General features: G+C 45.2%; 1 protein-coding gene across 41 annotated transcripts in view; it reads right to left on the reverse strand.

The window, feature by feature from the left end:
• TCF7L2 (transcription factor 7 like 2) overlaps positions 1-25,837 on the reverse strand; it is a 219,443-nt gene that overhangs the window by 60,753 nt on the left and 132,853 nt on the right. For 18 of the 41 annotated variants that reach the window (XM_031652056.1, XM_031652058.1, XM_031652060.1 and 15 more), the window contains one exon: positions 16,989-17,132. The exons of 20 other annotated variants lie outside the window; for them this stretch is intronic. In XM_031652056.1, coding sequence (XP_031507916.1) covers positions 16,989-17,132 — 144 coding nt within the window. The remainder of the gene's footprint in view (positions 1-16,988; positions 17,133-25,837) is intronic. 3 more of the 41 variants (XM_031652055.1, XM_031652084.1, XM_031652079.1) reach the window with 1 other exon arrangement.

Genomic DNA, 25,837 nt, shown 5'->3' on the forward strand with positions numbered 1-25,837 from the left:
TTTCAAAGGATCATTTTCATACATTTCTATGTTTGAGTTTTTAACAAAAGCCCAGAAAGCAACACTTTATAAAAAGATTCCCAAATACCAGTCCTCTGGGAAAGACTAGTTATTCATTCATCATTCAAAATATACACATAAATGGTAACATCTGACTGTCTATGTATCGCTAAAGCACATTCACAGCTTGAAAAGTTTCCAATGTTTTTTATGTATCAATTCCAGCTCACTGCTTTCTAGTTAACCTTTAGCAGAGATGATTATATTAATCCAGCCTCATCACCATCACCAGCCTCCTGATCATCACATCAACACCCGGGGCATCCGACAAAAATCAGGATTTCAAGTGGAAAATAAGTGAATTCATACTGAACACACTGAATTTCACACACTAATCCAGAAAGAGCTTGAAATTAATGGCACTTAACAGGAATGGTTCACAAAATTAAACTCTCCCTTGAATCAGAGGTGGCAGAGGGGAAAGAGGAAAACCAAGCAATCTGGATTCTAGTCTTGATTCTCCCACTATCTGGCTGCACACGATTGCTTGACGTTCCAGCAGTCTTCTTTCTCTGAGCCTCTGCTTCCTCACTCTTCAACAGAGGATTTGAAGAGTGGTCGGGATCAGTCCGCTCTCACAATTCCAAGATTCTGTAACAGATTCTACAAACTCACCCATCCCAGCCACAGTGACCGCATTACTCTGGTGGGGGTCTGTTTGCATTAATATTCTCAGTGCACTCGGGGCCATTTCCCTGACCTAAGTTATTTTACTTTTCTTGTATCAGAAGCCCAGGTTTCAAGGGAACACCTCAGAGCCCATTTGCACCTTACCTGTTAGGTAACATTCCACTTACTGCTATCTTCTTACTATCTCCTTACCCACAGGACAGTCCCAATTAATCTCCCTAGAGAATCTCTTTTTTTGTTTTGTTTTGTTTTAATCCTGGAGACAACTAACTCTTCTTAATAAATCAGGATACTAATTACAAACATCAATTGCCAGAGCCCCAAGGGCTGCTTGCTCTATTCCAAATAGCTCTAGCTTACCGTGCTTTTAAGATGATTTTGCTCTCTCCTCTTTCTCAACTGTAAGACCCTGGAATGCTCAGAGACTCTTGTCTGCCTGGAACCTGGACAGGATGCTTTTGGCAGACAGGATCTTCGTGATTCGAAGAACGGCAAAGCAAAGACTTGATGTTGAATGAGGAAGAATTGGAAGTGTGGTGGGAAACCCCACTAGGCGGGTGAAGCGCGGGGGCACCTCCCTGGTCACCAGGCAGAAGTGAGCAGTGAAAAAGGAGGGAAATGGACCTAGGAGCATCTAGACTGCAGTCAGAACAACAGCCATGGTAACTCCCAAAACTTCGAAGGTGGACCTGCCCACCACATGTCCCTGTGCTATGGCTTTCCTGGGCAGCCTCACTACCAAAACGACTCACATGAAGATGGAGGGGATCCAACCAGGCAGGGAGTTCTAAATCCCAGAAGCTCTCAAGGTGATTTCTTCCCAGACAGGAGCAGGCCTCGGAGCAAACTGGGACTTCCTAGGAGGCCCAATGGGAGCCGACTTCAACTCAAGTCGTTCCTCCTGGCTAGACAGTACGCTTCCTAAAGGCAACACCTCAGTCCTCTCGCTCACACCCTTGTCCCCAACACCAGAACCCCGCCTGGCACAGAAGTCCTCAATAATATTTTACTAAATGGACTCAAGCTCTCCCAAAAACTGGAGTCCCTGTCATGTCACTCTGGAAGTTAACGAGACCTATTGTGCAGGCTTTTCCATAATTTGTGTTCAGAAGCAGTAAAGAGAGACCTACATGTCTGTCCCACAAAGCCAAGTTAATGGCCTTTGCAACAATTATTTTCAAAATCTTCCCCTTCTTTTCTGCTTCCTGCCAACATTGCAGGGAGGGAGGTTATCAGTCAGCAATCTGATGTTTGAATAAGCGGAGGCCGACTTAACTGTGCTCTCCTTCATCCCATGACTTCGAGGAACTGTTTAATCCTCATGTACCAAGCTAATGGGGTGGTCCTGTCTTGTCTGCCTTAGACCCTAGCCTGGGACCCAAGCCCCCAGACAGCCAGAAGAGTAGAACTGTGTTGAGTGTCACCTGATGTTACAGCAGTGGGAACAGATCTTCAGGCTTTATAAACATCCAGGTGTAGAGCTCAGTAATGCTGAGATATTTGAGATCAAATTAAATAAGTGGCTTACCATATGTATTTTAGGCCATCTGCAAGACCATTAGGACACTGTGTCCTTTGTCCTAGAATTGTAGAGTATGGTATACGACACTATGGTACCACCAAAAAAAATCACAGGCTGCATTGCCCTGAAAAGGATAAATAAGAGGCTGGGAGATGGCGTTAGGGGTAAAATCTCACTTCTAAGACTTTTCCCCCAGTGCTTCTCCGTGCCCCTCCCTGGTGTCCAGATGACATCTATTAAATTCAGGCACTGCTCCACAAGGGATCTTGGCCTCTGGCTATGAGAAGAATAGCATCAAAAAATTGCTTGCCAACAACCCATAAATTTAAACAAGTCAGGATGGCAAGAGGAGGCTGCCTGGGAATCATCACAGAGGAGAAGTCAAAAGCAGTGTGGTTTAAGTGGGACACATAGACAGACACCCCTCCAGCATGATGTTCCTCCTTTAACAAAGGCAAATCCTTCAAGCTCCCACGAGGATTAGGAAATCATCTCTTTGCCCATGTGACCACTTACAGTCTTGAAACCATGGGGGAAGGATCGCCAATGAATAGCACATCTGACTGGACCAAAGGCATTGAACTCAGACCCCAGCCCATCCTAATTCTCAGGACGGGGCTGGGAGTCAGGGGAACAACATATATGCAAGGGCACCGATTTTATTCCCACACAAGTGGGGGCATAGCTTTGATAATCAGAGCACAGTCCTAAGAAACCAAGAGCCCCAGCTACACTGAGCCAGCTCCCTTGACCTGGAACGAGGCCTGGCTTGCTCCTGCCTCAATGACTCCGTCCGTACAATGGAAACTGTCAAGCCGTGCTAAGGCTTGCTTCTCCTTCTAGTGTAGCCCACCATCATGGGGAGTGGAATACAGCAGCGAGGACCACACACTGTGCAAACATACACTTGATGCTCTCAGTACTCACACCCACTCGCACAAAAGACATACCATTAATAAGTACGAAAAAATGTGGGTTTCCTCCCAGAGCCATCTCACGCATTGCAACCCCTCCTATCACTGGCAACCACCATTAACATCTGATTCTCAATGCAGGCAAATGGGGGACTTGAAAAACACAAGGGTCCCAGCATCTGCACATCCAAAGCTTACCCTCCAAAGTGGACTTTCCCCTTTAAAGCCCCCTGTTAATCATTCTACCAAAGCCTAATTTTTTTTTCTTTCTTACTTCCCGGGATCCAAGCAATTTTTTACTGTGGGTGGTAACAATTGTAGAACTGTTTTTAATTATTTAAAAAACAAAACCACACACACAAAACAAAACAAAACAAAACAAAAATCTATGTTGCCAATTGCAGAGAGGCTCAGAAGCCACAACTTCCGGTAATAAAGATTTTTTTCTCCACAAGGATCATAAGCCAGCGTATCTGGACAGCATCTGTGTACGCTGAGCTTCTCATACAGCTGGGCCCACTTCCACATTACAGGACAGAAGGTTGTCATTGATGGGGAGGTGGGCAGCCTGGTTTGGACAACATTTGAAGACCCAGGCTTCAAATCCCAGTCCTAACAATCACACTCGGTGGAACCAAGGACAAATTATTAAAAAGAAAAAAAAAGTCTGCACCAGTTTTCCTCTCTATAAAATGAGGGGGAAAAAATGGTTCCTACAAATCCAGAGGATTAAATGAGTTAATATATGAAAACCACTTAAGGCAGAGCCTGGTACACAGTAAGTGCTCAGTACATGTTAGCGACTAGCTTATTTAAACAAATTTTAAGTAATATTGTTTTTTCTCTCCAGTGGTAGCTGTAACGGTGAAACAATAATACTTATGAAAAGTTTAATCCAGTGCTAGAAGGACAGTGAATTAACACATGGTGTGTAGTATTAACATTAAAGCATACCCCACTGCTACTAAGAAGAGGGTTCAAGTTTCTTTCCTCCCAAATCAAAGAAGTGAATTAAAAAATACAGATATGGCCAGGTGCTCATGCCTGTAATCCCAGCACTTAGAGAGGCCAAGGAAGATGGATCACCTGAGGTCGGGAGTTCCACACCACCCTGGCCAACATGGCGAAACCCCGTCTCTACTAAAAATACAAAAAATTAGCCGGGCGTGATGGCGGGCACCTGTAATCCTAGCTACTCGGGAGCCTGAGGCAGGAGAATCGCTTGAACCCAGGAGGCGGAGGTTGCGGTGAGCTGAGATCGTGCCAATGCACTCCAGCCTGGGTGACAGAGTGAGACTCTGTCTCAAAAAATAAAAATAAAAATACAGATGTTTGCCAGTTTCCATGTATGTCACTTGCCTTATATACTGTAATTCATTCAAATCTCCTGATAAGTGAAGATAGGCATAATAATTTCCTGGTTTTACAGATACAAAAACTTAGGCATAAACAGTGAGTTGCACATGGTCACTCAGCTGGTCAGAGGCAAAGCCAAGGTTTGAGCTCAGAGTATGGAGCACACACTCCTAACCATCCCATTAAACAGACATCCTAGACACCGAGTACCAAAACCACATTCTTTCTCACTTCTTTTTATTTTTATTTTTTAGACAGAGTCATGCTCTGTCACCCAGGCTGGAGTGCAGTGGCGCGATCTTGGCTCACCGCAACCTCCGCCTCCTGCCTCCCGAGTAGCTGGGACTACAGGCGTACACCACCACGCCCAGCTAATTTTTTTGTATTTTAGTAGAGATGGGGTTTCACCATGTTGCCCAGGCTGGTCTCAAACTCCTGAGCTCAGGCAATACACCCGCCTTGGCCTCCCAAAGTGCTAGGATTATAGGCGTGAGTCACCACACCCAGCCCCTCTCTTCTTTTTTGTAAGAGGCAAGGTTTTGTTCTGTTGCCCAAGCTGGAGTGCAGTGGCTCACTCAGAGCTCACTGCAGTCTCGAACTCCTGGGCTCAAGAAATTCTCTTGCCTCAACCTCCCAAGTAGCTGGGACTACAGGTAGGCACCATCATGCCTGGTTAACTTTCTAATTTTTTTTAGAGATGGGGTCTTGCTATGTTGCCCGAGCTGGTCTCAAAATCCTGCCCCCAAGTGATCCTTGGCCTCCCAAAGCACTGACAATATAGGCGTGAACCACTCTCTTATACGATAAGATACATCCTCCTCAAAAGACTCGCAAGAATTATGACTTTATCATTAAATCTGAAAGAGGGAATAACAAATTGCTCCTTTTTATAGGAAGGAAACCAATTCATTGAGTAGAACGTCCTATTAAACACTGAGAAGGATAAGATACACATTGAAGAAGGATGGATTTTTTTTTTTCCTGGAGATGGAGTTTCGCTCTTGTCACTCAGGCCAGAGTGCAATGGCGCGATCTCAGCTCACCACAACCTACTCCTCCCTAGTTCAAGCGATTCTCCTGCCTCAGCCTCCCGAGTAGCTGGGATTATAGGCATGCGCCACCACACCCGGCTAATTTTGTACTTTTAGTAGAGAAAAGGTTTCTCCATGTTGGTCAGGCTGGTCTCGAACTCCCAACCTCAGGTGATCCACCCACTTCAGCCTCCCAAAATGCTGGGATTACAGACGTGAGCCACCACACCTGGCCGAAAGATGGAATTTCTTTTGGCTAACTTGAACCTCAATTTCAACTAAAGTGCCCTGTTCCACACAACATGAAAAAAGAATCCGTATATTCCTCCACCTTCCCTTTCCACCTGACTTGTTAATCATGCCCAGAGGGTCGCAATAAGTTTAACTGCAGACAGTCATTTCAGTTAATGGCATTCTAAGCCCATCAGTTTTCAGTGGGGAGGATGAGAGAATCTTCCACTGTGTTTTTCTAAAGCAAATATTTAGTCCTCTCATCTTTTAGTGCCCTAACATGCAATCTGTCACCCAAATAAGAAAAAAATAAAATAAAATACACCTTCTCACGTGGGTGTTTGCAGAAGTGACATCACGTCTCCGACGTCAATCAGACAAATGGCAAACACGTTCAGAGCAGAGCTGATCATTCTGCCTTCTGCTTTCTAGAGGCATATTCGAGAGAATTAAGACCCCACAGTGACACTTGCTATACTTGTGGAAAGAATGCCACCCACTTTCTAAAATACCCTATCATTTCAATGAGGATGCTGAAAAGCAACTTGTTTCCTGGCTACTTTGTTCTTTCTATGCTAGGTACCCGCGCTTGGGATGCTTTGTTTAGAGTGTGTGGTTGTTAAAAATGAAAACCATTCTTCTCCCACCTGGAAGACATTCCTCTACAGAAACCTGTTGCCAGACAATGGGAGTTTCTTATCAGTAAAAGTCCTTCCTCTCAGCTAAGTCACGGATGACCTGACTCTACCCCGCGCTGAGAATTCCTCCAGCCTGCTAAAAGAGAGATAGAGGCAGCGGGCACTTGGGACAGAAAAGCTGGGGTACTTGCGTGGAGGGCAGTTATAATGTTTTTGCTTTTTCCTGATCCTGCAGTGATTTTAGATGCTGTAAAGCCAGGAGAGCTACAGCTGTGTTCTGGATGCCACCTCCCCGCCTCTCCCCTCCCCTCCAATTTCTGCTTTCTGCCCAGGGTCACTGCTCCCACTTCTCAATTGGCTGCGATGGCAAGTCTCCAAGTAATTACAAAGACAGGAATTGGATTACACAAGAATTTACATGTGTGCGATGGCTATTACCTTCCCCAGCAAAACGCACGGCAGAAGCATCATCTACTGTTCACTCGAGTGTGACACTCTGAGCTGGGACCTCGGAGGTCACCTCTCATTTCCCAGGGGGAGGACAAGCACACACAGCAGATCTCCACCACACACATAGCCCTACATTGCACTTTTCCCTAAGAGAGCATTAGCTCTGAACAACAGCCAGGAAGACGGCAGCTCTGGTCTTCCTGTGCGTGTAGCAGCTCGTTCCAGAGCCTGGGTGGGGATGCAATGAGGACTGGTGCAGGCGGCTTGGGTGCTCTCCTCTTGCCATTCCTGGTTTCATCTAAGTCGTGGGGCTGGTGAGGACAGCCTGGGAGGACCAAGTTGGGTCAATAAAATCTACAGACATACCATCTTCATTTTAAACATTATGCCCAAATCTTGAAAATCTGTCCTGACACCTGAGAAAGAGTAAAATAAATAATTCAAAGTAGAATACTCCCAAAGTCATTTTCACTCTGAGGACTACATAGTTAGCAATAACATATTTCCCTCACTATTTTGTTCTTTGGCCACTGTTGGAATTAGCTTGAATTCTCATAATCCACAAAGGGGCCCAGAGTGTGCTAGGTGTACGGGCAAGGACAGCCCACGATGAAGAACAGAAAATCCAACCAAGACTTGCCAATAACTAACAAGCTGACAACCATGGCACTGTAGTTACATCTCTTTCGCTGGAGAGGGCTGGAGAAACAGGAGAGCAGAGCCCCTGACAATCAACAGTGCAACATTAGCCCTGGAATGGATGAAGTGAATCAAGTCAGCACTATCTATATCAAATGGAGAAAATAATAAAAATAAAACCCACATCTCCAGTGACTATACAAAGGCAGCAACAGGACATGTACAGGGTGATGGAGCCGTTCTGGGTCCTATGTGGTGACAATAATACGAATTTATATTACAGTTCATAGAACTGGAGACCAAAAGAAAAAGTCAATGATCACAATATATTTTAAAATACATTTTGTTTGTTTGTTTGTTTTGTTTTGAGACAGAGTCTCACTTTGTCGCCCAGGCTGGAGTGCAGTGGTATGATCTTGGTTCACTGCAACCACTGCTTCCTGGGTTGAAGCGCTTCTCCTGCCTCAGCCTCCTGAGTAGCTGGGACTACAGGTGTATGCCACCACGTGGGCCTGGCTAATTTTTGTATTTTCAGTAGAGACGGGGTTTCACCATATTGGCCAGGCTGGCCTCGAACTCCTGACCTTGTGATCCATCCGCCTCGGCCTCCCAAAGTGCTGGGATTACAGGCATGAGCCACCGAGCCCGGCCTAAAATACAATTTTTTTAATAAAAATCCCACGTCTCACATTTGACCCTCATACCTTAAATCAGGGGCACAGAATTGCATGCCAGTGAATGCAGATTTGAAAAACAGTTGCAACTGACCTGACCAAGGAAGACCCCAGTGCAGAAAGCCCCAACAGAGACCTGGATCTTGTAGATTTCGTTGTCCCAAGCAGGAAAGGTCTAAGAAGAAACAAATATCCCCAACATACCACTATATCACAAGGGTCAGGAGCCTGTGCCAGACACTGCTACCCCTACCAAGGAAATGGGGAAAAAGGGCAGGGAAAGGACCTATCTTCCCTTCAGGTACGACATGTGTTTCTTCTTCTTCTTCTTTTTTTTTTTTTTTTGAGACACAGTCTCACTCTGTCACCCAGGCTGGAGTGCAGTGGCATTATCTTGGCTCACTGCAACCTCCACCTCCCAGGTTCAAGTGATTCTCCTGCCTCAGCCTCCCGAGTAGCTGGAATTACAGGCACACTACCACACCTGGCTAATTTTTGTGTTTTTAGCAAAGACAGGGTTTCATCACTTTGGCCAGGCTGGTCTCTGACTCCTGACCTCAGGCAATCCGCCCGCCTCAGCCTCCCAAAGTGCTGGGATTATAGGCGTGAGCTACCGCATCGGGCCATGACATGTGTTTCTGAAGCCAGTAAAAGATGCCATAAGCAATCCCTCCAGGGTAAACCTTTCCCTCTTACCTCCATATATCTTATATATCTTTCTCATAGTGTTTTTTTTTTTTTTTTTTTTGAGACAGAGTCTCACTCTGTCACCCTGGCTGGAGTGCAGTGGTACAATCTTGGCTCACTGCAACTTCCACCTCCCGGGTTCAGGTGATTCTCCTGTCTCGGCCTCCTGAGGAGCTGGGATTACAGGCGTCTGCCACCATGCCTGGCTAATTTTTGTATTTTTAGTAGAGATGGGGTTTCACCATGTTGGCCAGGCTGGTCTCAAACTCCTGACCTCGGGTAGGTGATCCACCCACCTTGGCTTCCCAAAGTGCTGGGATTACAGGCGTGAGCCACCGCACCTGGCCTCCTCATGGGTTCTTCTACAACTGGCAAGAGGAAAGAAATTTGTCCCGAGAGAGTGAGTTGTGACAACCTACACACTGGACTTCCCCCTGGTTCGTTACAAGTTGCTCCTACTTTCTAGTGGAGCTCATTTCTCACGAACAAGTGGACTTCTCACCTGTCACCCTGGCCCCCGGCGAACCACAAGGCTTACCACAAATGCTGCTACAAACCCAGCAGGCAGGAGTTGGGATGAGCACTAAGTGAGAGTGTGCGGGACCCCTCCCAACCTGTCCTGTGTATAGATCACAGTCAAGCTACTGTCATCTCCCCCAACTCTGTGTTTCCAAACAGCAAGAGGCTACCACCAGGACAGGGATGGTGCTGCGGGGCTCAGGCTAAGCTTGTCTGACCCAGTGACCAGTAGGGTTGGAGCAGAAGCCGAGCAGGGGGGTTCCATGTCCTGCAGCCACTACATGCCCCCTCACTTCCCCGTCTTACTTATTCTTTCTCTGGTGTCTTCGTTGCTTTCCCATCCCCACCCTCCCCTCTGGAGAGAACTGGCTTTTCCAAAACAGAAACTTTCACTCTGAATACAAACAGGCCTCTAATTTAGATCCTCCCAGCCAAGAGCCTTTCTCCCTGCTGCCCCGGCCTCTGAAGCTGGCTGTGAGTGCGCTGTGACATGGCCACAATCTAAAAGGGTGTGGCTGCGCCTCTTTCATTTTTGGCCCCCGTAGAAGAAGCCAGACATTGACCAGGAAAAGCAAATCTGGCCTTCTATGGTGCTTCCAGCAAACTAAAAAAAAAAAAAAAAAAAAAAAAAAAAAAAAGAAATTACTGATTTTTCTTAATGCAAACCGGTTTGAAACGGCCTTTCAGAGATGTGACAGAGAACATGGATGGGTGTGAAGTAAAAGGTGAAAGATGATGGTGCTCCTGGCAAAACCGGCAGCAGCTGATGCAATCAATACCTTTCCAATAAGGTCCATAGGACAGGCCTTATAACGAAGAATAAGAACTCAGATCTGCTATTTTGCTGGCCTAATAATCACTGCCCTTATAAAAATGAGTAAATTAAGTTCCAGAGTCTGGGCTGAAATATGGTTCCTCTCCGTTTCCAAATTCCAAACGTCTACCTTGGTGACATCATAAAAGGGATTAATACCTGAGAAATAGGTATATCAACAGAAACGCTGACTGATAGGCAGATAATGTGAAAACCACCCCTGCAGCGTCTGCCCCTCTCCCTAAGTGCTAACCGCGTATTCTCATATGGGAGACCCTGTATGGAATACAAAGTCTTAAGGCTAATTTATACTCTCCCTTGACGCAGACCAGCCCATTAAAAACTGACCTGTCACCTCACAGCATTAGAAAAGGGGAGGAGCCAAAACAATCAACTGTGGGGATGCCATGTCACACACCAAAGGCCCAAATCTTCTCTACGAATGACCTTTGTCACACGAGACACAAAGAATACGTGGCTCACAACGAAAGGGGAAAAAGGAGGTAGCCACTAACGTGGAGAGACATGGGCACAGCTTGCGGTGCCCTAGCGGGTGTCAAGTGGGCCCACTGAAGCTAGGATGCAGGGTGCAGGAATACTCCTATCTTCTGCATGGATGAGCTCCTTGGAAGACCTCGAGGAGAGTGCCTGGGCTTCCTTCTTAGTATACAAAATGAAAAGGATAGCGTTTACAATGACATCTCTTTGCAGCCCAAGGAATGGTGAACAATGAGGGGAATGGGGCCAGAAATGATCCCGGCTTCTCTGCGTCTGTTTTCCGGGTGGCAAGCTCTGCATCTGATAAGTAGAGTAGAGTTATGTCATGTTCCCTCTGCACTGGGAATATGACCTCACTGAGGCATTAAAAATTCCCAGGGAGGAACGGCAGTGTCCACTGACACTACCACAGTGGTTGATCAGCAGAGAAAATTTGTCCACTCATTTAGCCTAAAAGACTTCAACAAAAAAATTTGGCAGATAGAGAATGTGGGGAAGGAAAAAGTTAAAATAATCTGGTAGTCCCAACTGCCATCCTACCCAGTCAGCATGAATTGGGGTAGAGAGCGGGTGACAAGGAGTTGAATTTGCTGGCCCACTTGCACAGAACAATCCGGGGCTATACATGCAAGGCAATGAGGGGTCACATACATCAAGGGGGCATTATAGAATGTTCCAGAATCTCTCTCTCTTCACTATTTGCAACTTACACCCTCTGCCACATGAGATGCAGTTGCACTATTAATAGTGGAACTCTGTTTTTTGGTTTTGTTTGTTTGTTTTTTTGAGATGGAGTCTCACTCTGTTGCCCAGGCTGGAGTGCAGTGGTGCAATCTTGGCTCACTGCAACCTCCGCCTCCTGGGTTCAAGCGATTCTCCTGCCTCAGCCTCCTGAGTAGCTGGGACCATGTGCCCAACTAATTTTTGTATTTTTTTAGTAGAGACAGCGTTTTGCCATGTTGGCCAGGCTGATCTCAAATCCTGGCCTCAAGTGACCCACCTGCCTCGGCCTCTCAAAGTGTTGAGATTTGAGGCATGGAGCCACAGTGCCCGGCCAACAGCAGAACTTTGGAAACAGTCTGTGTTCGTTGGGGCAACAGCTAAGCATATAAAGGCACAGGAGAGATAACCATTAGTACTTTCACAAAGAGTTTCTGTGGCATACATAGGAAAGTGTTTCTAGTATAGAGAGATGTAAAATAAACAGAAAACAAGTGCATGTATTGTATAATCCCACCTATGATTTTTAAATCACATTTTTTAAACGACTGAGAGGAAGTATTTCAAAATATTCACTTTGTCTTGGAGGGGTATTTCTTTGGTTGTCTCATCTGCTTCTTTATATAATCAGGGGTAGGAGATAAATGAAAATGTTTAGTTAGCAGAATGCTTGCTAATCCAAAGTTATAATGTAGAGACTTACAAATTAGCAAATACTTTCCTTCTAGTGCACTTCATTGTGTAGATCCAAATTTTCCATACATATCACGTACTGAAAAATACAGTACCCAGGAAATGAAGCAATATCTATATTTGTTTCAAATGACTAACAAGCAAAAATAAAACTCTGACCATGATGACATGCTTTTTAGAAATCAGACATATAATAAGCCACATAGGATGTGGTCTAATAAACCCAAGAAAAGTTTCATTTCCTCTCACCAAAATGGCTAACTCCTTGTTTATGCGTCTAGCTTGGCAAATTTAGCGGAAGTCTCTTCTTCCCTGAAATTTCTAGATTGAGAGGTTAACAAGCAAGTAGCAGCAGTAATGTGCCCCCTCCTGAAAATACACACATGCGTGTGCACGCGCACACACACCCCCCAAAAAATGCAATAAAAACTGGCTGAACACCAGCAAAAGGGTAGGTCAACCACAAAATCAGAAGGACAGAGTGCACCATCTCGCTAATCCCCGGCCACTGATCAGGAAAAGTTTATAGAACCCCTGAAGAGGAAGGAAACAAGGAATCAGGGAAGGGTTTGGACAAAGAACTTTTTAAAAGTTTGTTTGCAAGTATTTCCGTGAAAATGGTATTGACTGAGCAATTACAGGAAGAAAAAAAAAAGAAAACTCTTTCTTCTTATCTGAATGCGGTTATATGCCATGGGTCACACCCTATTATTGTCACTATTAAACATGTTAATAGCCTCAATGTAATGACTTTGTGTGGCGAGCTTTAAAATGTACATGAATAGCTAACTAGAAAGAAATGACTCATCCCTGCCCAGGTGGATATTGACTTTCTGAGTCACATTTACTCAGCTGGTCTACCAACCTTAATTCCCTAGAGGAAGGGATCTAAAGGGTTCGAATCCGGCTGAATTACATGGAAAGAAAGAGAAGGGACAATGAATTTGAAATGTGGATGGGACAGAAAGTACAACTGTTGAGACTTGTAAGAACTTAGGTATCCTGAACCAAAATTTCCTCCCAACTCCTAAGGTGGCTGAGTGAAGAAAAGGATCAAACACGTTCTCCCTGAACAAGTGGAAGATGGCTGGTATCACGGCTCTGAACCATGGCCAATAACCATGGCCCTTCATTACCAGTAACTTTATAGCTATCACTCTTCAGCTGTGTGATCTCAGGGATGTTGCTTTCTCTCTCTCTGGCTCAGTTACCTTAATTGCAAAATGGGAATAATCACAGCACCTCCCTCATAAGGTTGCTATCAAGGTTTGGAAAAGTTAATATAGGAGGTAGTTACAGTAATTCTTACAATAGTTCCTGGATCACAGGAAGCCTGTGTTAAATGTCAAGGGATCTCTGTAGGTACCCAGTGGAGCAGACTGGGGGAATATCCCATGACCACCCCCTTTTTTGCAGATGCAGGAATTGCATCACAGAGCGGGGAAGCACCTTGCCAAAAAAGTGAGGATTGGACTCAAACTTAGTTCTTATGACCAGTCACAGGAGGTCCCCACTACACTCTGCAGAGCTATTTCTATCACACCCATGCTGTGGGATCAGGATTTTGAGACATCACCAAAATTCTTCCCCTGCCCCCACCCCCCCACCGAGGGAGTCTTGCTCTGTTGCCCAGGCTGGAGTGCAGTGGTGCTATCTTGGCTCACTGCAACCTCTGCCTCCCAGGTTCAAGCAATTCTCCTGCCTCAGCCTCCCAAGTAACTGGAATTACAGGCATGTGCCACCACGCCTGGCTAATTTTTGTATTTTTAGTAGAGACGGGGTTTCACCATGTTGGCCAGGGTGGTCTTGAACTCCTGACACCTTGTGATCCGCCTGCCTCGGCCTCCCAAAGTGCTGAGATTGCAGGTGTGACCCACCACGCCCAGCCACCACCAAAATTCTTGAAGTAGGTACTAGGAATGTTACATGTGAATTTCCATGAAAACCTACAGGGAACACATAACTGAGCTACTCCAGCAGCGACCGGCCCATCACACGGACGCACCATCAGGGTGTGACTCCTCAAGAATCTTGCTGCACCAGTCTGAGCCCACCAACTCTCTCACCAAGCACTCCCTTTATATACAGCCCGTATGTGAACCTTTATCACTGATGGAGAAATTGAAGCACAGATCAGTCGGGTAACTTGCCCAAGGTGGCACAGCCCATTAAGTGGCATCTTTATATCTCACCTATTCACGGTTTACAGATTTAGATGACATCCTGGAAACGTGGCATTTTGGCACGTCCCTGGGAGATGCTGCTGGGTTCTGAGGACAGGGCTGAGAAATGCTCAGTCACTGGCGCCAGGGATCTAATCAGCTCCTGCGGATCTTGAGTTATAAGGAAGAAACCCAGTCTTTCTGTTTCGTTTTCCTCATACTTAAAATGGGTGCCCGGTTCCTTTATCTACCTCCTGCCGCCAACCAAAGATTAATGAGTTACCATGTGCCAGGCTCTGATCGGAGAATAGCTATATTCATATCATCTTAACATAAATAGCCAGAATGAACAGCTATGCTTATTAAAAGCTGAACCAACTACAGGCTACTGAAAAAAATCTTCCACCAGGCCATGGCTAATGCAGAAGAAAGGGGGCCTCCCTGCTCTATCAGACCCAGGCCAGTTAAAGGGCATGCTCCTTACACACACAGGCAGTAGCTCCAGGTAATCAAGACATAGGCACGGCCCAAGAACATGTAAGATCAGAGGCAAGCGTGCAAGACAGCAAAAGTCTGAAAGACTCCAGAAACATTTTGAGACGGAGTCTCACTCTGTTGCCCAGGCTGGAGTACAGTGGTGCAATCTCGGCTCACTGCAACCTCTGTCTCCCGGGTTCAAGCGATTCTCCTGCCTCAGCCTTCCAAGTAGCTGGGATTACAGGCGCGTGCCACCATGCCCAACTAATTTTCGTTATTTTTAGTAGAGACGAGTTTCACTGGTCTCGAACTCCCGACATGGTGATCTGCCCACCTCAGCCTTCCAAAGTGCTAGGATTACAGGTGTGAGCCACTGCACCCAGCCACATCTTCAGTTTTATGCACATTTGGCCAACAGGGAATAGTTGGACCAGAGGATTTCCACTTTAGTACATGAAGTTACTAAAGAGAATTAGGTATGTTATAATATCAAAAAGTGTTCCTAGAATTAAAAGTAGAAAGAATTTGCAAAACCTTATGAGGTATAATCCCAATTTTGTGCACATGAATGATTAGAAATTTGGAAACGTATCCAAATATTGAGAGATTATCAGACAGACATGGTGGCTCATGCCTGTAATCCCAGCACTTTGGGAGGCCGAGGCAGGCGGATGACCTGAGGTCAAGAGTTCAAGACCAGTCTGACCAACATGGTAAAACCCGGTCTCTACTAAAAATACAAAAAGTAGCCGGGTGTGGTGGCAAACACCTGTAATCCCAGCTACTCACGAGGCAGGAGAATTTCTTGAACCTGGCAGGTGGAGGTCACAGTGAGCCAAGATCACACACTCCAGCCTGGGAGACAGAGTGAGACTCCATCTCAAAAAAAAAAATGGAAAAATAAAAAAGGCCAGGTGTGGTGGTTCACACCTGTAACCCCAGCACTTTGGGAGGCCGAGACAGGCGGATCACGAGGTCAGGAGATCGAGATCATCCTGGCTAACATGGTGAAACCCCGTCTTTACTAAAAATACAAAAAATTAGCTGGGCTTGGTGGCGTGCACATGTAGTCCAGTTACTCAGGAGGCTGAGGCAGGAGAATCGCTTGAACCTGGGAAGCAAAGGTTGCAGTGAACTGAGATCGCGCCACCGCACTCCAGCCTGGGCAACAGAACGAGACTCCGTCTCAAAAAAAAACAGAGAGATTATCAATAGGTAATAAGAATATAGGTATTTACATTTTCTTTATATATTTTTACAGTTTCTAGTTCTCTTATATGGCTATTTATCACTTCCTATGCCAGAATAAACTTTTAAAGATGATTTATTCCACGTTTTCTCTCTCCAACAGCAAGACTTACGTACATATATATCACTCCAGGTTTCTGCCTGCTGGAGACACTGCTTTCTGTTCCTGTGGCTCTAACACATAGCACAGCACCCAGTAGGTATACAATAAATGTTTTTAAAAACAGAGGCTTTATTAATCGGTTCATAAATATTCAGTTTTCTTTTTCTAAAAGCTAACATTAGTACTAAATCATTTGCTGTTTAAATCTAAGCGTTCCTTGAAAATTTTTCATCTGCATTGACTTTTGCTTTTCTCAAGATAAAAGCATGTTCTAGATGTTCTTTTTTCTTTAGGACTACTAATTTGAAGAGAACTGCCACTCCCAAGCACTGAGCAGTGTGGGGGATTGATGTTGTACTGAATTATTTAAAGGAAATTAACAATGCTTCCTGTCCTTGGAGAGCAACACCTGCAAGTAAAGCCATTCACGGCTGCCTCTGGGAGGTACTGTCGAGGCAAAGCGGGCATTTTCCAGCACCCTGAATTTTAAAAGAAAATCTTTAAGTTCTAAATTACTAGTAACGAAGGCGAAGTTGAGGTGGTAGCTTCTCCATTGCGAACTGTGAAGAGTCCCAGGAGACACTTCCTGGGGCCAAGTTTAATGGGACAATGTTGTGTTCCTCATTTTCACGGAAGTTACGTGTGGCACTGGATCACGAGGCCTTCACTGGGAGCCAGGTATCCTGGAAGCATGGGAGCACCACCCTCCACCCTCTCCTTGTAAACAGGCATCTTTATGGCTATGATATCCCTATCAGTGGTCAGCACACCCAGACATCATGGCACCCGAAATGACAGTGACCCGCCAAGAATTCAGGGACCGCAGTGGATGGGCCCTGCCCTAGAGAGAGGTAAACTTTGGATGGGCGGCTTCATTTCAGAGCTAACTCATCTCATACCGTCATTCTGCTCCGAGACCTACCTCAATACACCAGGGCTCCCCAACTTTTTGTAAGGAGTGGCTCCTTTTCATGTCCCTGAAGACTTGAGTGCTGACAGTGAAGTCTGAGGGGGGGTAGAAGTGCTGACAGTCATGTCCCTGAGTGCAGCAAGGGAGGGGGCTCTGCTGCCAGGAAGAAAGGGGAACAGAGTAAGGCTCGGGAGTGAGGGGGACACGTCACCAAGGCACACACAGCCCCCAGCCTTCCTTTCTACCCTAACCCACATTTCTACAGAAGCTCCAAGCAAGAGGGATTATAGTTCCCAGCGCAAATCAGAACTCTCCCATTTCCCTGCCATCCAGCTCAGGGTCCCTTCTAGGAACATCTGAAATGCAGCCTCCTCCAGGCAGCCTTCCTGTTCTGTATTCTCACCCCTACCCACCATTCTCCTAATGGGCATGGCCTCCCCTTCCTCTGAGCCTCTCAAGAATCACCTAGCTAGCATTTTCTCTCTCAACTTACCTTACTGAATCTATTAGTTATGTGAAATTGCTGGTATTTCTGTCCCACAAATATACAATTACATATGGTTCCACTTAATACTTCAGCTGTTTGGCGAGCTGATTTTTTTTTTTTAAAGAGATGGGGTCTTGCTATGTTGCCCGGACTGAACTTAAACTTCTGGGCAATCCTCCTGTCTCAGCCTCCCAAACAGTTAGGACTACAGGTACACACCACCACACCCAGCTAATCTTTTTATTTTTGTGTGTGTGGAGACAGAATCTTGCTATGTTGCTCAGGCTGATCTCGAACTCCTGGGCTCAGGCAATCCTTCTACTTCGGCCTCCCAAAGTGTTGAGATCTCAGGCAAGCAGCACCATGCTTGGTTGATCTGTCTTCACTCATACCTTAACACCTTTTCCTCTGCCAGGCGACAGGCTTTTGAGAAAAGCAACTATACTACCAATCCTGGACCCCCTGAAAGATCTGGCAGCACACACCTTGGGTGCTCAAGAAATATGTGTTAATTTGAATTTCAAACCCTGTCACAATAACTACTACAGTTTACTGACAGCCTACTCTGTCTGGGGCCCTGGACAGGAGTGTGCCTCTTACTCCATTAATCCTCACACCTACTTTATGAGGTAGGTAGTATCATGCCCATTTCACAGAGGAGGAAACTGACTCAGAGACTGTAAGGAGCATGCCCAAGGTCACACAGCTAGTAAATGGCAGAGGGTAATATAGACCAGGTCCCAGTCAACTCATGCAGGTGCCTGCTGTAGAGACCCATTGGCCTGTCTATGGCTCTATAAACAAGAGAATTTAGGGCTGTAAAAAACAACTTGGGGTCCAAGAAGGGCGACTTTGCAACCAAGAAATATTATTCTACTTTCCTTTTTTTAAAAAAAAGAAATAGCTATGCCTTTTATATTCGTTGCAAAAAGTTTTATACGAGGAAAAACTCCATGAACAATTTTTTCACGTAATTTGTTCGGGATTAAGACTAAGAGATTGAGGATAACACCAACATCTTGTACATTTTTTACGTTCACTATCACAGTAGACATAGTGGGTATGGAAGACTCTGGAAAAGAGGAAATTGATAAAACTAAAGGAAAAATGTATACAACAGCAGCCATGTCTTTAGAGCAATGTACATGGTTACCACAGTAGATGGTATTCCCATGGGCTCCAAGTTTATCCAGATGGATTGAAACCATCCACAGGCAAAGTGAGCTCCCAAAATGAGAGGCGGTCATTGCTGCCCCATAACTGGAGCTACTACTCCAGGGCCCATGCTGGCTGCAGCTGACCCTGTGTCTGGATTTTGAGAGCAACCAACTAACTGCCAGAAGCTGAGAGATCTGCCCCCAGGAAGGGAAGCTGAGCACCAGAGGAAGTACTTGGTTCTCCACCCCTGGAGGTCTAAGGTCTCCGTCTGGGAAGCAGAGCGTCCCACTCTGCATTTCTTCACAGAGCTGATTTGTAAACAGGAGCGTGAGTCATTAGGCAAGCATGAGTCCATTTGAAAGATCAGCCCAATTTTACAGCTAAGGCTATCCTATTCAGTCCAGCCACAGCAGTGACTCACGTTACTGCGTTCCACCAAAGGTGACTTGGTTAGCCCTCCAATTGTTTCTAGAAGGAACCCAGCAACATGAGGGTTTAATCCCTGTCTGCTTGCTTTATTTTCTAACACAATGCTAAGAGCAAAGAGGCAGAGTTACCAAAGTGCCCCAGAGAACGCGCTGGGAAAGAAATGAATCCGTGGTTGCCACAGACCACATGGTCTTCTTTATCTTCCACGGGCATTTCCTCATGGCCTTTATTCTTAGAGGAAATTGTACCTTATGGAAATGTTAAACACACACACAACCTCTCTGTACAGATCTAGATATTCTCCCATGCCTGGGAACCTCAGAGCCAAATTTACAGTTCACGTCCAGCATTGCATCAGGGGCTACTGGCTTTGAACTTGTAGAATTAACCTTACCCCTAACCTTATTCTCCACCTTATCTTACCGGGCTACACTGCTTTCCTTTCCTGTGTGTGTGTGTGTGTGTGTGTGTGTGGCCGGAAGGAGGTTTATTACCCCTTCAAGACCACACTTCCCCACCGCCCCCCAGCTGTCCTCTTTAATGTTCTTAATTATTCATTTCCAATTCTCTTACAGAATACAAAGTCTTAATAAATGACTTCCAATTTTAGGGGGGTAGGAGATGTCTTATAAAAAGTTCAAATGTATATACAACTACAAAATCTTTTTATACCATGATAAAATAACTATAGTTTCTCCCCCCTCCTCCTTTGAGTCTTTCTTAAAAAACAAACAAACAAAAAACTCTTCAACAAATCCTAAAGACCAGGAAATAAACATCTGCTGAGTTTTCTGCTCAATGTCCATTCATGATTTTTCTGGTAACAATTACTGCCAACTACTTAGGGGGCAGCCCCCTGACTCTAAAGCCATGTAGCTTAGTGGAGTGAATCCCACACCCAGCTTCAGAAGTGGGAGAGTTTACACAGTACAAGCTCACTCAGACACTGCAACCCCTTCCCATAGACACAGGTTCAGAATCAAGGTCACAGACTTGTAGACAAACATAAGATCTCTTTGGACTTGAATAAACCTCTGTGCAGTAAAACCAACTGGGAGGCTAGCGGAGCCCAGAACTGGAAAGAGATGGTTCTAATATATGGGCCTCTGGATCCAGCCATGCCTGATGCCTGACCGCTCTGGACTTTTCAGTTATGGATCAATACATTCATTTTGCTCAGGCCAGTCTGAATTGGGGTTGAGGAGACAGAGAAGAATTTTGACTGAAGCAGTCGTCACCTCAGCCAGACTGGCCTCCATAGTTGTCCATCCACGAATCAAGGGAGGATGTGGGAAAAATTGGAGGTGTTACAGGATAAAAGTAAATGAAGGCCTCGTGAGTTTCATTCTCCTGACATCATGAGTGGGCTGTTACAAGGCAAAGTACTAAAGTAGGGATTTGGCGCTTCTTGAAAGAATGAAGCAGTGGCCAGTCTCTGCAGAAAGAAGACTAGGACTTTCAGCCACCACCCCCCTGCTGGAATTGCCCCAAGGGCCCTCCTTTACCTCTAGTGTCCCTGTCAACGCCACTGGCAGCACTGAGCTATTTCATGTCATTCTGTGGTCTCCAAAATGCACCAAATCCAGAAAGTAGAGGCCACAGATGCTAACCAGCACTAAAATCTGCCTCCTGGCTTTCTCCAGAAACACTGCCTATTTGTGACACAGGACCTCAAGAGGTGTATTCCTCCTGTGGAAAGTGAAGTTATGAGGCTGGATCAAGTTAAGAGAGAAGGTAGACTGACAGGGCTGCTGGGTTTGAGTCTCACTGGTGGCTCAGCACCTGATGTCATCGTGTGCTAACCAGATCTGAACACAGCCACATGGATCAAGAATCAGGTGTGCCATCCATAAAGTCGTAGTAATACTTGTGTATTCCACTATCTCGCTTCTTTATGAGCTTACTGCCCCACTCCACAACTAGCTGGGTAATATTCAAAAGCTAATGCAATCGAATAGCACCTAGTAAGCCAGAAAATACTAATTGCTCTGCCAGGAAACATTTAAAAATGAACAAGTATAGAAGGAGGTGAAAAGCATTTGAAAAACAAAACCCCTAAAAATACAAAGGCCTCCAGAGATGAGAATTTTGTACGAAATAATGTCACTCAGGGCTGGGTGCGGTGGCTCACGCCTATAATTCCAGCACTTTCTGAGGCCAAGGCTAGAGGACTGCTTGAGCTCAAGAGTTCAGGACTAGACTGGGCAACATAGCAAGACCTCGTCTCTACTAAAAATTTTTTAAAAAAGAAAAAAATTAGCCAGATGTGGTGGTGCAGGCCCGTAGCTACTCAGAAGGCCAAGGTGAAAGGTTTGGTTAAGCCTGGAAGAGCAAGGCTGCTGTGAGCCATGATTGTGCCCCTGCACTCCAGCCTGGGTGACAGAGGGAGACCTGAATAAAAAGAAAGAAAGGTGTCATTCAGAGTAAAATTGGCCAACAACCATTGGCTATTAGAAGAATCTGAACCAACCTCATAGGCAAGAAGAAAAAGGCAAGAGCTTTACTACTCTTTGCCTCAGAAAACTCCGTTGGTAATTAATTTTATGTGTCAGGGTATTTTTGTTTTTTTGTTTGTTTGTTTTGTTTTTTGAGATAGAGTCTCTCTTTGTCACCCAGGCTGGAGTGCAGGGGTGCAATCTCGGCTCACTGCAACCTCCGCCTCCTGCGTTCAAGCGATTCTCGTGACTCAGCCTCCCGAGTAGCTGGGAATACAGGCGTGCACCACCACTCCCGGCTAATGTTTTATTTTTTTGGTAGAGATGGGGTTTCACCATGTTGGCCAGGCAGGTCTCCAACTCCTGGCCTCAAGTGATCCGCCAGCCTCGGTCTCCCAAAGTGCTGGGATTGCTACAGGCGTGAGCTTCCATGCCTGGCCTTATGTGTCCGTTTGACTAAGTCACAGGGTGCCCAGATATTTGGTTATACATTATTCTGGATGTTTCTCTGAGGATATTTTTGAATAAATTTAACATTCACTGAGCAAGGCAGATGGCCCTCCTTGATATGAGCAGGCCTCAGCCAACCAGCTGAAGGCCGGAATAGAATACAAGGCCAATCTTCCTCCGAATCAGGGGGCATCCTCCTGAGTAACTGCCTTCGGACTTGAGCTAAAGCAGTATCTCTGGGTTCGAGCCCCGCCAACCTTCGAACAGGAATTACACCGTCAGTTGTACCAGTCTTCCAGCCTTTAGACTAAGACTAGAGCTTCACCATGGACTCTCCTGGGTCTCCAGCTTCCCAGCTACAGATCATGACACTTGATGATGCAGATTATGGAATTCCATGACTGGGTGAGCCAGTTCCTTATTGCAAATCTCTCTACATAAACACATACATCCTATTGGTTTTGTGTCTCTGGAGAACCCTGACAAATGCATGTGGATTCAAATTTTCATGTATTTTCTCCTCCACAGCAAGAGGGAACGGATTTGTGGGTCTCTGAAAGATCAGAGTTTTAAAATGAAGTGAGTCTTAGAAATCATCTCATCTATTTCTTTATGATTTTCTTTAAACCTCCAAGTCTAGATGTAAAAGGGCCTGTCCAGGACCACACAGCTAAAAAGGAGCTGAAACTAAAGCCTAGATTTTAAAGAATAGAGTTCAAGGTTGTATGCATAAATGGAAGAATTTTCTTTTGGAAATGTGGCTTCTTTGGAACAATAAGAAAGCCATCTAAAAGAAGGATATTGCTAAGGGCCATTCCACTAAAAAAGCAAAGTAGCGAACTGACAATTTTTAAAAATCGGTGAGAAAGTAACATCCTCATATTTCTTATCATTTATTCACACACAAGGATGCCAAAAACCAACCATCCAAACAAACCAACCAACCCCACGTACACACATGTAACCTTGGAGAGAGGTAAGGTCTTTACGGGTCACACTGATCCAGCTTTATGTACCATCAATAATTCTCACCTCTGAAGGTGAGGTAACTTTGATGGGAACTAATTATATCTTAAATACACTGTCAACTTGATGCAAAGGCAAAGAAGCTGCAATCAGGGCCCCAGATAAGCTACCATTTTTATCATAAAGACAAGCCAGCCAGTTCCTCCCCAGACTGGGATATCATCACTCACATGGCAAATTTACACAACCCTTTTTTCTCATTATTTTTTTTTTTAACGTGAGCATGTGTGAGTGGCAAGGTGTGAGTAAGGGCCCACACTTGCGCGCGTGTGTGTGTGTGTGTGAGTGAGGGTATCAGTATATGTGGAGGGCAATGTCCTAGAGTCACGAATGGCAAGTGTCCAGGTCATACACAGCACCTCCCTCTTCCCTTACTACCTCCATACCACACAGCCACTCTGCTCAAAGTTGGCACAAGTTGAAACGTAATCACCATCTCTGCACTCAAGGCATGCAGAAATGAAGTCTACCTCAGCCCTCAAAGACCTCACCTGAGAAAGAGACAAGGCTCCAAACAGAAGGCAAAACAGAACAAGCACAGAAAGAGGCCACCTTTTCACATACCTTTACAAAGCACTGCTCACCCCTCCTCGACCTCAGCACAGACAGAGCGTAGGGCGTCAGTGTCACTGCCACTGCCACCCTCCCACTGACTAGCGCTGTACTCTCTGAATTCCTGGGGCTCAGCTTGACACAGCACATGAGGGTGCTGGCTGCTGGATGACTTCTAAGGGCTGTGTCCACCTCCAAAACACTCCACTTCTGTATGGCTAGCGGAATCCCGCGAGTGGGTTCGCTAGGGCCTTGACTCTCCATGTACAGAAGCAATGTGCCTGAATTTCTGGACATGGCCATTATGTAATAAAAGGGTAAATTTATTAAAATAAGTCACATTCAAGGAGAAAAGGCTGCATGCATGCGTGCATGTGCACACACAAACATAAACACACACGTGCACGCACACAGACACGCGTGCACAGAGCGAAGATTTCTTGTACTGAATAAAAGTTCAACATGACCAAGAAAAAGTATTTTAGGAATATGGCATCATGAATAGGAATTTGCAGCATCATTTCAAAAGGTGCTTGTTGGCTAAAACAAAGTTTTGTCAACTGTTTCTTTTTTCCTTTGGGGTGGGGGGAGCGTACCTATCAAATATTGAGAAGTTGGAAACAAGATAATTTTTTTCATTATTGTATCATAAACAATACAGGGAAAAAGGGTAAAAAAATTTTTTTCAAGTTAGGAATAAAGTTATTAAAAAAGAAGTTATATGGATAATTCTGAATAAAGGAGATGCTTTGACTTTTTAACTGTATCAACACTAAATTAGTTTTATACGTGAAGGTCAAGGCTTTACTGGGATGAAAAGTAATAAGGTGAAGTGGTTAACCTTACCATTATCCAAACTTGAGATATTAACCAAGGCATGTGGGGGGGGGGGGGGGGAAAAGGTAGTGGCTCACACCTGTAATCCCAGCACTTTGGGAGGTCAAGGCAGGCACTTGAGGTCAGGAGTTTGAGACCAGCCTGGCCAACATGGTGAAACCCTGTGTCTACTAAAAATACAAAAATTACCCAGATGTGGTGACGGGCCCCTGTAATCCCACATACTCAGGAGGCTGAGGCAGGAGAACTGCTTGAATCCAGGAGGCAGAGGTTACAGTGAGCCGAGATCAGGCCACTGCACTCCAGCCTCAGCGACAGAGCAAGACTCCATCTCAAAATAATAATAATAATAATAATAATGAAGTTCAAACAGACCTGGCTAACATTAAATCAAGTCTTTTTGCAGGCACATCTAATTTCAAGGACATCCATACACTAGCTGACACCAGCCATCACTCCCATTTGTTTCCCGCAACAGGGATGAGGTTTGATGTGACCTCAAGCAGGTGGAAAATGAAGCTTCTCCTTGCAACCTTCATATCCATTATTTCCATATGCAACTGAGAGAACCTCTGTCCTTAACAGTATAATCTTTCCAGACAAGTCAGCGAGCAAGCATGAAAAACCATGCTCATCCATGACTTTGAGAGAACAGGAGTTGATTTCACATGTTTAAGCCTAACACAGAAGCCATCCACCTTACTCAGCAATGACTGTCTATGAAAAAACATGAAGCAGAAGTTCGGGTTCAAGCAGCACAGGCTGCAGAAAGCTTTGTGAATCTAGCTAATGAAGTCAGCATTATACTGTGCTTATAATGAGATTCTTGCTAAAGGGACGCTCCTTCTCCCAAGCAGCCTTTGGGAAGTAGTATTGGTGTGTGTTGTGTACTGTGAGCATCACTGGGCAGAATCAAGGGAGGGAGAAGAGGGTCTGATCAGGACTTGTGATGTGTACTAGGTAATTCTCTCTTTAAAAGCCAACATATTTCCTACAAAAAGAAAGTTAGCAGCCTAAAATGGGACTGACAAGTCAAGACAACATAGGGGCTAGGTGTGTCAGGGGATCTAGCTACCACTCAGGAAATTTAGATGGATTTGCTCTGAAAAAGAAAGCAGTGTTGGTAAACAGCGCCCTCCTCCCCTTTCAATGGGAATCAAATGTTTTAAAAAGTAAATAACAGGTTCCTGGAATACTCCTGGAATTTCTCCTGGAAATGCTTTCATAGCTCACATCTTGTTAGCCACAGGAACCCCAATTACATATCCTCTTTTCTCATTTCCACTAACCAATTATTAGCATTAGATAATAACACACTATTTTCTGCTAATATGTTTCCTGACAAGATCAAACTCCAGAGGGTCTTCCTGATGCAATAACTGAATAATTGTGCAAACGAGGGCTAATTTATGAGAAAATGTTATTTAAACCTTCTCGGGTGTTTATGAAAACAAACCATGTTGGTTAGGAGACACCATAAACGCTAA

This window comes from Papio anubis, chromosome 11, assembly GCF_008728515.1.
Source record: "Papio anubis isolate 15944 chromosome 11, Panubis1.0, whole genome shotgun sequence".
NCBI classification, from domain to species: domain Eukaryota; kingdom Metazoa; phylum Chordata; class Mammalia; order Primates; family Cercopithecidae; genus Papio; species Papio anubis.